The 15,785-nt window shown below is 43.7% G+C and overlaps 1 protein-coding gene across 2 annotated transcripts in view; it reads right to left on the reverse strand.

The window, feature by feature from the left end:
* The window catches only part of INPP5A (inositol polyphosphate-5-phosphatase A), a 431,202-nt gene that overhangs the window by 275,161 nt on the left and 140,256 nt on the right, over positions 1–15,785 (reverse strand). For both annotated transcript variants that reach the window (XM_075935228.2, XM_075935231.2), the window contains exon 3: positions 1,117–1,217. In XM_075935228.2, coding sequence (XP_075791343.2) covers positions 1,117–1,217 — 101 coding nt within the window. The remainder of the gene's footprint in view (positions 1–1,116; positions 1,218–15,785) is intronic.

Here is a 15,785-nt window from a genome sequence, read left to right on the forward strand (position 1 = left end):
CTCCTCAATAGACTCTGGCAGCCTCTCCCAGGGATTTTCCTACTGCTCCTGCTTCCACCATCTTGATGACAGTCCAGTTCTATATAGGGAACAGCTGTTCTCTCTCCTCCCCCCTCAGCACCATCTGATTAATAAACAGGGCTGGCTGGTCCCAAGCCTCTGGTCTTGAAAAGGGCAGACCAGCCAGTTACACTTATCTTACCATCTGCAATAGTCCTTAAGTATTCCACTAATAGTAAATGTAGATAATTCTGTTACTACTGAGATAACACGATCTATTTATCTAAAGGTATGTTTATACTGCATTGCCATATCTATGCTGGAAAAAAAACCATAGTATGCATGCAACCCACACTGATGGAAGAAGTTTTTCCCATTGATGTAGCAGCAGCATCTACCCGAATAGTGGTACCCACATCAGCATAAATATTATTCCATTGACATAGCTGCCTCTGTGATGGGGATTTGGTCAGCGTAGCTACATCAGGTGAGGAGTGTGGATTTTTCTCACGGTCCAATTTAGGTAGATTGATCTAACTTTCAAATACAGACAATCGCATCATGTTAGCTAAGGTAACTGGCCTTCAACAAACTGCAACTACTTATTTCAACTACTCTTCTAGAAGCAATCACCAGTAAATGAAAATCCATACCTTAATTAAGAAAAACTACAACAAAACCAATCGCACAGTCTACAGAATTAAATACTATTTTTGTTATCTGAAAACTGAAAGTATCTTAGCAAACTTGGAATTGCTGCATGAAAACAAATGATCCAAGGTCCAGATTTTAATCTCAGATACAGAAAGGTCATCGACACATACTTGAAAAACCAATATCATTGTGCTTTTGAAAAAAGATGTGCTAATCCTAAACAATCAGTAATGAGGGGAGACTCTGAACTTAAAATGAAGCCATACATTTGAGCCAGACTTCCCTACAGATCATAGTGTATTACAACTTATTAGTATACAGTCCAATTCTTGGTCCAGTTCTGTCAATGAGAGTAAACAGCACTCAGTATCTTACAGGATAAGATGTTGTCCATAAATATTGGTCATATTTCCAAGCATAAATCATATACTAGGATGGAAATGCATCTTTCCAGTTACTTACTTAACAAACTTGTCCACATGCGACATGGAAGCTTCATAGTTTTTTCCACCAAATTCTTGACAGTGTAAAGCCATAAAATGTGGCTTGTGTGTATGTACAATCTGAAATAAATGAACACGTACATATATTAGCAAAGTTGTATCAGCAGTTATTAAAATATAGCACATATGAAGTAAAACTGAATATGTAATGTTTTATTAATAAGATTTCTTTCAGGTAATATCTGTTAGATACAAAGGCAAACAACTGATAGAACCCTTATCAAATATTGGAAATGACCGTTGTAAATTTGTAATAGCTTCAAAATACAAAATACAGTAGAACCTCAGAGTTATGGACACCAGAGTGATAAACTAACTGGTTAATCATTTGGAACCTGAAATACATAATCAGATAGACACAGACAAGACAAAAAAAAAAACCCCAAAAATACTGTATGATATAATACGGAGTTAAATTACTAAAAATAAAGGAAAAGTTTTTAAAAGATTTTTTTCAAGGTAAGGAATCTGTTTCTGTGCTTGTTAAATTAAGATAGATAAACGCTGTGTTTTTCTTCTGCATAGTATAGTTTCAAAGCTCTATTAAGTCAATGTTCAGCTGTAAACTTTTGAAAGAACAATCAATGTTTTGTTCAGAATTGCAAAACATTTCAAGAGTTAAAACTTCAGTTCCTGAGGTTTTTATAACTCTTGAGGTTCTACTGTACTGACTTTATATACCTAAAAATTTTTTTAAAGTTAATTATTTGCTTTCTACAAAATATGATTTTGGAGCAGTTGTCCCCAGACATACAAGCATATGCGTCTTTTCATCCATCTAGGTGCAGCACAGCACACATGTTAACAGGAAAGTAAAAATATGCTGGTAAAATCATAGGGGATAGAAGAAGCTGTTGAAAGCTTATTTAGTTTAAAAAAATCTCTTTAAAATACTCTTCATTTATTGTTTGCAGTGTTGTTGTACATGTGTTGGTCCTAGGATATGAGAGGGACAAGGTAGATGAGGTAATATCTTTTATTAGACCAACTTCTGTTAGTAAAGGTACAAGCTTTCAAATCACAGAGAGTTCTTTAGGTCTGAGGAGAGAATTCAGTGTTTGGGACAAATAGTTAAGCATTTAAGCTAGCAGGTGGTAGAAGGCACTTGAAAAGAAGTGGGTAATAAGGGTTAGAGTGTTATGCAAAAGAGGTTTGAAGCGGACCCTCCCCCACCCTTCCCCCATGTGTGTACCAAAATACACAAACAAGGGACCCACTGGCAGACCAATCATATGGAGACAGGGGTGGGCAAACATCTTATTGAAGCAGGGGTGGGCAAACATCTTTTAACCAGGTCCTTGAGCTCTTACTAGGCAGCAGGGTCTGGAGCTTGCCCTCTCTGGTGTTCCAACTAGGGGAGTAGAGTCAAGGATTTACCTTGCCCAGCTCCATGAGGCTCTCCAAACCTCAGATAGCCGGAGGGCTCCACATGCTGCTAATGAAACTGTAGGGACAGTGCCTGCGGACAGGGCAGAAAAACAGAGCAGTGTGGTCCCATCTCTGCATGGGAGCCAGAAGTGGGACAGGCCTTTGCTTCCAAGAGCTGCTTTGTGTAAGCAGCAACCAGAGCCTGCACCCCTTACCCCCAGCCCCTACCCCAGGCTTTATCGCCTTCCCACCCCCAACTCCTCCATCCCAGCCTGGAGCATCCTACTGCATCCCCAATGCCTCATCCCCAGGCCACACCTCAGCAGGAGCCTTGGTTCCCCCCTTCCTACCTCCAAACCCTTCTATTCCAGCTTGGAGCACCATTCTGCACCCCAGACCTCTCATCCCTAGCTTAACGCTAGAGCCTGCACTACCAGTCCGAGCCCTCACTCACCTGTGCACTAGGGATGTAAGCAAGTAGTTGACTATTCAACTACTCGATAAGCATAAGCTTACCGGGTAGTCGAGCGGAGTACTTGACTATTCACTTCCGCCCCGCCCCTTGCTGCCTCAGTATGAGAGGCAGTAAGGAATGGGGGGAGGGGGAAACAGGAGCTGGTGCTGGGGGAGAAGCTTAAAAGCCAGTTCCCTGCCTGCTCCTCTCTTCCCCCACTGCCTCTATCAGAGGTTTGGGGGGGAGGGAGAGGGGAGTCTGCTCTGGCAAGCAGCTCCTGTTCACAGTGGCCTGGTCTGGGTGTGGGCTGGGGCTGCTTCAACTCATCACTCCCATCTCGCACCAGGCTCTTACTACATTTAAAATGCAGAGTCCCTCTGACCTTGCTGCCTCTAATACAGACACAGGGGGAGGGAGAAGAGGGAAGGGGAGGGAAGTGCATGTAGTTGACAAGACTTATTGATTAATCCTGTAGTCGTCTACATGTTGACATCCCTAGTCCCAGCACAGAGCCTCCTCCAATCCTCCAAACTCCTCTGTCCTCGCCCGCTGCACCTGGCGGCTCTTACTATACTTAATATGCAGAGCCGCAGCGATCCAGACCCAGCCCTTATCAACTAATCGTATAGTCAATACAAATTGTATCGACTACACAATTAGCCACATAACCACCCTAACATCCTTACTGCTCACTCCAATTCCCTGTCCCAGCTATGGAAGTTAGACAGCGTGTAACTGAATAGTCATGTAACTGCATACAATTTTAGCAATTATATGACTACTTGATAGTCCCTGAGGGCGGAGGCAGAGCCGGCAGTCAGTGGGCTCTGGCCCCACTCCCGGGGAGCACCCTGTCACCCTGCACTACTGCCTCTTATTCAGAAGCAGCAGCGCAGGGTGGCAGGCGGCAGCTGGTCCGTGAAGGGTGCCTGTTTAAAAACCAACTCCTCACGCAGCCCAGCTTCCTGCCACCCTGTGCTACTGCCTCTGATACAGAGGCAAAAGCACAGTGCAGCATAGTCTCCCCCAGCATAGCCCCTGGTGGGGAAAGGAGTCCAAGCTCCCCACAGACAGAGGCTGCTCCACAGCAGCAGACTCTGTCCGCAGAGAGCCCAGGCTGTAGGAGGGAGGCAACGGGAGTTGGTGTGGGGGGACAGATGGGTCCATGGAACTGGCTCCCTGTGTGTATTGGCTCCCCCGCCTACTCCCCTCACCCTCCAGACTGCTGCCTCTCTGTGCATGGGGGTGGGAGGCACATGGATTTGGTGCTCGGGGGAAGACAGTTTTTAAGCGTCACGGGCAGTGACTTCCCACTTCCTCCCCTTCCCCTCTTTCCCCCCCCACATCTTACTGCCTCTAGTACAGACACAGGGGATGTGGAGGGGAAGAGCGCATAGCTGACAAGGCTTATCAGTTAATCCTGTACTTGTCTACACGTTACCATCCCTAGTCCCAGGTGAGAACCCTCTCTAGTCCTCCAAACTCCTCTGTTCTCGCCCCCAGCACCCTCTTGCACCCTGGATTTCTCATTTCTGACCCGATCCCCGAGCCTGCACCCCCAGTCAGAGCTCTCACCCCCTGCTGCACCCTATCCCACAATACAATTTTTATACTGAGATGCGGCCCTCAAGCTAAAAAGTTTGCCCATCCCTGTAGTAAAGGAATATCAGGACACAGAAACCATCTTCAAACCACTCACGACACAAAGGGGCAGCTTCCACCAAGATACTATTGTCTTCTTCCAGAAACTCTGCAACATAAACAGCCTCCCCAGAACACTACCTTTGCCACCTTAAATGTCACCCTCTCCACATACCAAAATCCCTCCCAAGGACAGCATCACTACCTGCCTCAAATATCTACAAGATACTACTGTACAATGCTTGGAAATTCACCCAAACTAAGTTACTTTTAAGCTGGACAGCCATGTGCTACACCTCACACTGGAAGCCATACTGGGTATCGTAACACAATTAAAGCTCATATTTGATGGGGACCATGTCCTTAAGTAAGTCATTCCTGAAGCTATATTTCCTCTTTAGGAAATATAGTTCAGTGCACTCCACTATGCTTTGGAGGCCCCTGCAAGAACAAGGCGAGCCCCAATTTCTAGCAAGCACAATTTCTGGTGCCAGCAGAGGTAGGGCCCACTCCTGCACTCACTGGTAGGGGGGAGCAGAGAGACCAAGATCCAGCCCACTCCACTCCCCTGGCTCCTAGCTGCGATGTTTGGGTCAAGATGCTTGGGGGGAGGAGGGGGAGAAGAGGTGGAACCACGCTCCCTGTACTCACTGGCAGCAGAAAACAGAGCAACATGGCTGCGAGCTAACAGAGCAGGGTGGGCTGGGGCTGGGTCATTCTGCTTTCCACGGCCAACAGTGAGTGCAGGGATAGGCCAGACCCCTGTTGTCAGTTCCAGACCCCCTCCGCTAATTTCCCTAGGAGGCATCACTCTGGAGAAGGGGCTAGGAGGAAAGGGTGGAATGGGCGCAGTGAGGGTACAGAACAGGGATAGAAAGAGATAGGGTGGGGATGGAGCAGGGGAAAGGATGGAGTAGGGGCAGGGCAGAGGTAGGGCCAGGAGCAGGGAGGTGGGGTTGTCCTGGGGCCCATACCTCCCTACGGATGTCCCTGCTTCTAGCCTTTCAACAAGCTACCAAGCTCATTGTCAGATGCAAGGTCCACACAGACAAGAGGAGTGTTGCATTCACAGGAGTGTTGTGAGAAAGAAGAACGACTTCTCATGTTCATTCTACTTTGTGCTGATCAGGCCTCACTTGGAGTATTGTGTCCAGTTCTGGGCACCATATTTCAAGAAAGATGTGGAGAAATTGGAGAAGGTCCAGGGAAGAGCAACAAGAATGATTCAAGGTCTAGAGAACATGACCTATGAAGGTCTAGAGAACATGACCTATGAAGGAAGACTTAAAGAATTGGGCTGGTTTAGTTTGGAAAGGAGAAGACTGAGAGGGAGCATGATAGCAGTTTTCAGGTATCTAAAAGGGTGTCACAAGGAAAGAGGGAGAAAAATGGTTCTTCCTGGCCTCTGAGGATAGGACAAGAAGCAATGAGTTTAAACTGCAGCAAGGGAGGTTTAGGTTGGACATTAGGAAAAAGTTCCTAACTGTCAAGGTGGTTAAATACTGGAATAAATTACCTAGGGCGGTTGTGGAGATATTTAAGAGCAGGTCAGAAAGACATCTATCAGGGATGGTCTAGATCAGTGTTTCTCAACCTTTTTAAAAAAAATAAAGTACCCCTTCTTCCACACACAGAAAGATAAGTACACCCAGTACTTTACAGTTTTCAGACACAACATTTTTTCTACCATTGCAACACATTTGTTTAAACAACTTAATTGTTGCCAGGCGGGCGATTAAATTTTTGGGTATAAAAAGTACAAAAATAATAAAGTGCTATAAAACAAAGCAAAAATTCAGTTTTCTCCAAATTTCAGCTGTGTTGACGTATCCCCCCAGTCTTCTTTCAAGTACTCCAAGGGTACTCGTACCACTGGTTAAGAAACACTGGTCCAGACGGCACTGGGTGCTACTATGAGGGCAGGGGACTGGACTCAATGACCTCTAGAGGTCCCTTCCAGTTCTAGTGTTCTATGATTTTAAGAGGACATCAGACCCTGCCAAAACAGATGCAAAACCTGCAGACAAAAATCGCCACTGATTTGATAAACAACTCCTATAACACACCTTTCAAAATATAAGAGTCCTATACATGTATACCACTGAATATATTGTGTACCCCAGCCACTACAGCAAATGCCCCAACAATAATGGGGCTCTGTGGATAATACCAAACCACCACTATGCTCTCAAATGAACTCACCCAGAAAAATTATAGAAGACAAAATGACACATCACTGTTGGATGAACACTTTTCACAAAGCTCTCTCTCCATAGCTGATCTTTCCATACTCATCCTCAACAGAAACCTGCACAACACTTTTAAAAGGTGAGCATGGATGCCTAAATTCATAGTGCTGGTGCTAGATAATAACAACTGGGGACTAAACAGAGTAATTGAAGTCATGATTCACTACTACAGGAATCGGTTACAAACACCTGTCTGCTAACCCCTTCAATCTCCCAATCTCCTTTTGCGTAACAATCTAATCCTTATTGCCTATTCCATTTCAAGTGACCTCCTATAACCCTTTATGCTTAGCTCTCTGCGCCAGCTTGTATTTAGCTCACTCTGCTTTCTTTCCCCAAACCTGAGGAACTATGAATTTGGTTTTGTTGTAACTCTGTGCTGGTTATTACACTGGCAGGGTTACAAAAATAACCTTACTGTGCTCATTCTTTTCTGCTCCTCTACCCAAGGGCTCCAAAATGTGGGATACTGTGTACACTAGATTCTGTTAGAAGAAAGACAACTTCTTCCTGCACCTGAGGAATGCCTCATGGAATTCCCATGAGGGGGCATGCCACTGTCGTCAACTAACTGGTGGGAGTATTACTGGAGAAAATATTCTAGGCCAGAGGTGGGCAAATTTCAGCCTGAGGACTGGATCCAATCCACAGAGTTAGTTCCTGACAGACCCCTACCTCCCGTTTACCTGCGCCTCCAGAACAAAACACTTCAAGCAACTCACATTGGCTGCAAACGGCGATTCACGGCCAGCCAGAGCAGCGATCCTCCAATACCTGCGGAGGCACAGGTAACCATAGTGGTGGTGGCCCGCGAGGGATGAAGCCTGCAGTCTGCTGTATTTTTATTGCCCATCCCTGTCCGAGGCTTAGGATATTAAAAGTTAATTCTCCAGCCATAGGTACCATATTCACTAATCTAAAGTAAAGGAACTCAGTAGCATTCCCAAGTTATCTAGAAGCACCAAGACTTCAAAACACATCCTTATTATTTTTGAGAGAGAGTGTGATTTGAGATTTTACTAGAACAACGAGAAGTCCTGTGGCACCTTATAGACTAACAAAAGTATTGGAGCATAAACTTCCGTGGGCAAAGACCCACTTCATCAGGACTTCTCGTACTTGCAGATTCAGACTAACACGGCTACCCCCCTAATACTTGAGATTTTATTGGAATTAATGCACCATCCTTTCTGATGAATGTAGATTAGCCATCAGCAATAACTAGTGGTTTAGTGACTTAATGGTCATATGTAATCCTGACAAAATTTCAATACTCTAAATTGGTAACCAATGGTTTGACTGCTTGTCCAGCAGCGTGCAAACTGCTAAAGATTTGTGAACTGTATGATTAGGAACTGTGATCTGAGTGGCTAAAGCCACACTATTAGTTGAGTAATTTTCATCAGCTACATGGTGCAAGAAACATCGTGTCTAGCATAGTACACAGTACTAACAATGACACTGAACAGTAAATGTATTTCAATCACATTTGTAAGATAATACAGCAGTTCCTGAAAAAAGCAGGCAACAAAACCTTTTAACTGCCTAACTCCTAAAAGTTAAACAAATCTTTTGAACTTACTATTTTAATCGGTTTTGAAAAAAATATTTTAGTAAATCATAGAATGGAAAACCTCATTCTTTAAATGAGAAATAGTATCATCTCATTAGCATAACTATGGTTACCTTCCAAGTTATTTCATTAATTCACATAGCAATGAAATGAAGAAAAGATAAAAAGATCATTTAAGATTGATTTTGGGTTCTAAAGCACTACATTGTAACTTATGACTGAAATGCAAGCATCACCAGTCTGCCTCTCTCATCAGCATAGTCACCTCGAAAGTGATCTGGTTCAATTGGCTATGATCCTGATTAGATTTCTTGTAACTACAGGCAGTCCCCGGGTTACGTACAAGATAGGGACTAGAGGTTTGTTCTTAAGTTGAATTTGTACGTAACTCGGAACTGGCTCCAGATTCAGCCGCCGCTGCTGAAACTGACCAGGGGCTGACTACAGGAAGCCCGAGGCAGAGTTGCTCTGCCCTGGGCTTCCTGGAATTAGCCACTGATCAGTTTCAACAGCGGCTGAATCTGGAGCCAGGGACAGAACAGCTGGGGCGCTGCCGGGTAGATCCCCCCAGGACCAACCCGGCAGCACCACAGCTGCTCTACCCCAGGCATCCACAACAAAAGCCTGGTCTGCTGGGATGTCCCCAGCAGACCAGAGAGACCCGGAGCAAAGCCGCAGAGGCGCGGGACCCCGCCACCTCCAAGGCTTTGCTCCAGGTGTCCCTGGTCTGCTGGGGACCCCTCCCAGCAGACCAGGGACCCCCTCCCCCCCCAGCAGACCAGGGACACCCAGAGCAGCTTTTCTCGCCCCGGAGGACGCCGCCCACGAGTTCTGGGACGAAAAAAGCCCCGTTCGTAAGTGCGGATCCGACATAAGTTGGATCCGCGTAACTCGGGGACTGCCTGTACTCACACACCCTCATACTAAGCTGTATGTATGCCACTGCACTGAAAACTTGCTTTTCTTTAAATGGTTTCCATACTCGGAGCAAATGTTGAAACACTTTTGTACAGGACAGTAGTACACTTAAGTGGTTATGGAGTGAAATTCAAATATGTAATAGAAAGAAGTATGTTGCTCCAATCTATAGATAAAGAATAGCTTTTTCCAATATGACAAGTCCCACTGCAAGTCAATAGGACTTAGGCACGTAAGTGCTTTTTAAAATTCCACAAAAAGTAGTATTTATAAAAAAAAAAGTTATGTCCCACTTTTGATTTTACATCAGTATAATCTCACTGATTCAGCAAAATTGCTCCTAATTTACCCCACTGCAAATAAGGGATAAATCATATTGAAAGATCAAGAGAGAAAATTGAAAGGAAGATTTTGGTCTTGCCTTGTAAACTGATTTTGTGTATGGTAGGATTTCAGTCTGGAAGAGGTGGTCCTTCCTGGCTACACATGTAGAAAAGGTACCAGATTTCAGGAAGCAAAGAGTGTAAGGGGATCACAGAAACATAATTTCTGCAAACTACAAAATTTTGCAGCAAATAGATTTACCTGATTTACTTAAGCAAAGATGTTAGAAGTATAGAATGCATGCACCTCATTGCATGTTTTTAAAATCTCACTATGTTTAGAAATAAAATTACACAGTATACGGCAGACAACAAACGCTATGCTTCGGACTATAAATGTCCTCTGCCTACATTGCAATTATGTGTGTTCTTCCACACAGCTCTTTTGCTGGCAATCATACCACAAACTTCAATTAGGTTAGCATTTAGCACAAAGTTAAATGTAGTTTCAAAAAAAAAAAAAAAAAAAAAAAAGTCTTGAATTAGCCAGTACCATGAATTATGATTTAAAATTAAGTCATTGGACACGGTTTTGAGCTTTTAAAGAGTCACAATCCAATCTGATGTCTCTGTGGGTAATTTATTCTACAAAATAAGCTGTCTGCCTGATCTTTATCAAATTTAGTGATAACCCCCAAATTTGTGCAAACAGAGTATTCACTATTAAAATCCCAACACAGAAAAAGTTCATAAGAACGTGTCAGGAGCAATAATAATTCTACTGTTCTTTACAGCTATAATTCTAAATAAAAAGGATTCAGAGATTTAATATTGCTATCACTGGATTGCAATATGGCTTATATTATTTTGTCTTTATGGCCTTTTGTTCATATTGAACATACTCAGTGAAATACTGTCTAGTGACCAATAAAAGTTTTTTTTTTTTTAAATGGAGAACAGCCTGGACCTAGTGTTTTCTGGTACACTTTAAAGTTGGTCTGCATTTGTGGTCTATTGTCCTCTGTGAAACAATTTTAAATAGACTGATGAACACAGTTAAACGAACAACAATATAAAGTTATTTTGCTTATGATCTTATGCACACAGACTGATTATATAGCATATTTAGAACTCTGTATACACATTATTTACCATTTCTATTTCAGGTATTATAGGGGTAGCAGTGCTAGTCTGAATCTGCATAAACAACGAGAAGACCTATGGAACCTTATGACTAACATATTTATTGGAGCATAAGTTTTGGTGGGCAAAGACCCACTTCGTCAGATGCATGTAGTAAAAATTCCATTCCTGAGGTATTCATAACTCTGAGGTTCTACTGTACTGAATTTGTAGACCTAAAAAGAGTATTTAAAGTTAATTATTTGCTTTCTTCAAAATATTATTTTGTAGCAGTTGTCCCCAGACATACAAGCATACACATCAAAAGCAGTTTCTCCTCTCTTGGTGTTCATACCTCCACATCAGCTGCTAGAAGTGAGCCACATCCTCCCTGACTGAATTGACCTAGTTATCTCTTGCCTACCTCTTGAGTAGTACTCCTTTCTTTTCATGTGCCTGCATATTTATACCTGCCTCTGGAATTTCCACTACATGCATCTGACGAAGTGGGTCTTTGCCCACGAAAGCTTATGCGCCAATAAATCTGTTAGTCATAAGGTGCCACAGGACTTCTCATTTCTATTTCAGCATCCCCCAATGGACCCAGTAAAAATTAAGGTTATTTTGTTAGTGGTTGTATAAACACAAAACAAGAGAACTGCTTGGCTCCAAAGAGCGTACTATCTTCTTAAAAGTCAGAGTGAATAAATGACTAGTCCTCTCCACATCCTGGGTACCAGTGAGCTAGGGCTCTACCTGGGACATGATGCTCCCTGCTGCGGATTCACAGTGAAACTTGGCATTTTTCATAACCCATTGTCTACGCCGTGGTCACCAACCAGTAGATCGCGATCTACCGGTAGATCTCGGAGGCTCTAAGAGTCGCTCTTGAGTCCTTTCTGAACTGTGCACCTGCGCAGTACATTTACATTAGATTTCCTCATTTGAGGAGCAGCTACTCACCGAGCAACAGCACAGGTGAGTAGCTGCGAGGAATGGTGGGAATTTTTTTTTTAAAGTACAGGCAGTCCCTGGGTTACGTATAAGATAGGGACGGTAGGTTTGTTCTTAAGTTGAGTCTGTATGTAAGTCGGAACTGGCATCCAGATTCAGCCGCTGCTGAAACTGATCAGTTTCAACAGCGGCTGAATCTGGACGCCAGTTCTGACTTACATACAGATTCAACTTAAGAACCCCAGGCGTCCCCAAGTCAGCTGCTGCTGAAACTGATCAGCAGCTGATTCCAGGAAGCCCGGGGCAGAGCAACTCTGCCTCGGGCTTCCTGTAGTCAGCCGCTGGTCAGTTTCAGCAACGGCTGACTTGGAGACACCTGGGGCAGACAGAGCAGCTCGGGTGCTGCTGGGTGGGTCCAGTAGCGCGGCCGCTCCTCAGCGCTACTGGACCAACCCAGCAGCACTCCAGCTGCTCTGCCCCAGGCGTCCTGATTCAGCCGCTGCTGAAACTGATCAGCAGCGGCTGAATCAGGACTCCTGGAGCAGAGCAGCTGGGGTGCTGCCGGGTTGGTCCAGTAGCGCCAAGGAGCAGTGCTGCGGGACCAACCGACAGCGCCCCACCTGCTCTACCACAGGCCCTGGGCTTTGCTCCACATCTCCCTGGTCTGCTGGGGGGGGAGGGGGGCACTACCCTCTGTCCGGTAAAAAAAAAATCCGGAAAGTACTGGACATGTGCAATGTCCGGTATTTCCTGGTTTTCCAGCTGGGCGCTAGACAAAAGCCTGGTGAGGGTGGGGGGGAGTGACTGGGAGGTGGGGCGCGATCGGCAGTGGGAGCCCTGGTTGTGTATGAGGAGGAGGGGCAGCCCGGTCCATGCTCCTGTGCGCTGGTCAAGCGCATGGTGGAGCTGCAGCCGGACTGACTAGGGCGGGGCGGGAGCGCCCTGACATCTGCACAGCCCGGATCAGTCCTGCTCCCTGCCAGCTGATTCGCTACCCTGCCCCCTCCACCAGCTCTGCGTCCCGCTGGCCGGTTCCTGCTCTGGATCTTCCCTGGCCAGCCCCACTGCATCCCCTGCCAGCCCTGCTTCTGATGGCCAGTTCTCCCCTCCTCCTGAGCTCCCCTGGCCAGCTCTGCCCCCACCCGCCGCACCCCTCCCCCAATATCCTGCAGCCAGCTCCATTCTGCCCAACCTCCCCCACCCCATCAACCAGCCCTGCTTCCCGTCGGCCCCCCCCATCTGCCCCAGGCAGTCCCATTAGCTCTGTTTCCCCTCCCCCTTCCCAGCCAGCACTGCTCCCCTCCCAGCCAGTCCTTCCCCTCCCTCCGCACCTGAAGCGTGTCCGGTATTTTTGTAATAAGTACCTGGTAACCCTAGCAGTGATCCTATCCCTGTGATTACCACAGAGATTTAAACTGAGAAGCAACTTGCCTCACCCCCCCCACCTCCCAACATCCCCAGCCCCCCAACCCCATGCTTACCTGGTTTTGCAAGGCTGCTGACACAAAATGGTCTTGGGTTTTTTTCTTTTTTTGCTCAACAACTTTGCCCCCCTCCTCCTTTTTTCCCCTTCAACAGAATTTTTTCTGTGTTTTTTTTTGGGGGGGGGGGAGAAGGGGTGTTCAGTATTTTGGTTTCAACCCTCTGGCAACCCTAAGGGCTGCAGCAGGCAGAAATCCTTCCCCCAATGCCCAGAGCAGCCACATGGATTTCATTATGTGCACTGATATGAAAGTGATGTGTGCGGGAAAAATTAGAGGGAACATTGGTGGGGTGTGAGCACCCTCAGTGCCTGAAAGAAGACAGCACCTGTGTTTTTAAGTATCCAAGTTAAGCAGACTGGGCTATAATTCTCAAGGTCCTCTTTGTTGCTATTTTTAAAAATATGTACTACATTTGCACTTCTTCAATTTTCTGGAACCTCACCCACTCTCCATGAGTTCTCAAAGATAATTGCTAATGGATCCAAAATTGCTTTCACTAGTTCCTTAATTACCCTAGGATGAATTTCATCAAGTCTTGCTGACTTGAATACAGCTAACTTATCTAAACATGCTTTTACCTTTCCTTTCCTTATCTTGGCTTGCATTCCTTCCCCTTGTTAATATTAATTGTATTGATTATCTGGTCACGATTAACCTCCTTGGGTGAATACTGAAAACAAAAAATGGGCATTAAATGCCTGAACCTTTCTATATAATCTGTTCTTAGCTCTGCTTTTCTGTGAAGTCTGACAACTTTCTTTTCCGGTTTATGTACTTAAAGAACCTCCCCTTACTGCTTTTGATGTACCTTACTGATTTTGTTTCTGCATGCTGCTTCTGCTTATTCTTGTGTACTCTTTAGGAATCGGTCCATTTTCCCACTTTCTTTAGGATTTCTCTTTAATTTTCCACGACACATCTGGGTAGTTAAAGTCCCCCATTACTACCAGGTCCTGCATTTTGGATATTTCTGTTATTTCTCTTATTTATCTTCAATAGCTTAGAGACAAATTTGTAATCAAATAGAGCTAGCTTGCAAATAAAATCCAACATTCATAATAGAGCTCATTTGTTATCTCTAGCAATACATTGTCTCATGTATACACATGCTATTTTGTTTCAAATAAATGTTTGGATAAGAGATACTAATCTTATTCATTATTAATTTAGATAGTTGTATGAAATTACCATAATTAGAAAACAATTGCAATTACTTCATCATGTAAAGTAAACACATCCAATTCTTACCACAGAAAAGAAAAATATTTAGAAATGGATTATCATTAAATTGGTAGTAAACACAGAGTAGAAAAAGCCATTTAAAATTTAATTGGCATATATGTTTTCTTTACTTTAATGATCTAGCTAATAAGTACTAATAAACTAGTAAAATAACATTAAGATAAGCTGTTTAAAATGCATTCCAGACACCTGTTTGATGTTTGGTATCTAAACCCTCACATACAGAAAGAATGAGTAAAAGAGCAATCTTTGGAATCAATCACATCATCAGTGAAATGTTGTTCTCTCTATAATCTACTGAGTACAAGCATTTGCTGTTTGACATTCAACACACTTAGGCATGGGAAACACTCTTCTTTTTCATAATCAGATCGTAGAAGGCTTAAAATGATAGCTAACATGAAGTTTAATACCTAAAATACAAAAGAGTCGGCAGAAAAGTATCATTTACTAAAATTTCTTCCAAGTCAAGATATAAAAAAAATACTTGAATATTAACTTTACATCCTCTAAAATATTGAGAAAATTCTGGAGGAGCACACTGACTCTGCTGCTTTGCCCTTTAATAGGAAAAACTTTTAAAAAATTGAGTAGTCTAGTAGCACCTTAAAGGCTAACAAAACATGTAGATGGTATCATCAACTTTATTGGGCACAACCCACTTCTTCAGATGATTACTATCTGAAGAAGTGGGTTGTGCCCATGAGAGCTCATGATATCTACATGTTTTATTAGTCTTTAAGGTGCTACTAAACTATTTGTTTTTTTGTTTAATTTTTTTCCTGTTATAGCTACCCTTCTGTACCTTTTAATAGTTTTCCATTATAATGAATGATCAATTCATTATAACAAATAAGCATTTCAAGGTTAAAAATTCATAAAAGTTAAGGCTAAAGGCCATTTAACAATATAGGTGGTCCAATAAACCTGTTATCTGTATTGGTGATAGCTTAATATCTTAGCAAAAGACATTTCAAGGATGTATTTTGAAGTTATACTGGTACACACCAGGAGTAACTTCACTGTAATAAATGGAAATGTAATGGTGTATAACCAGTGTCTATGAGGTCAGAAACAGGACCCCAAATTTAGACCTAGGTATACTTTAACATAATGTTCCTCCACAGAAATCTTTTTATAAATTATAAGTGCTAGTATGCTAGTCAAAATTCTTTTCACAAAAACAACGTTTTTTGAAATTTCTCAAATAACTTGCTTAGGCTACTAGACAGAGCCTGAGACACTCAGGTTCAAGTGTTTTTGTGAACTTGTCCAAATCACTTAGGGTCTGTCTACACTG

This window comes from Pelodiscus sinensis, chromosome 8 (genome assembly GCF_052426305.1).
Source record: "Pelodiscus sinensis isolate ZL-2025 chromosome 8, ASM5242630v1, whole genome shotgun sequence".
NCBI classification, from domain to species: Eukaryota; Metazoa; Chordata; order Testudines; family Trionychidae; genus Pelodiscus; species Pelodiscus sinensis.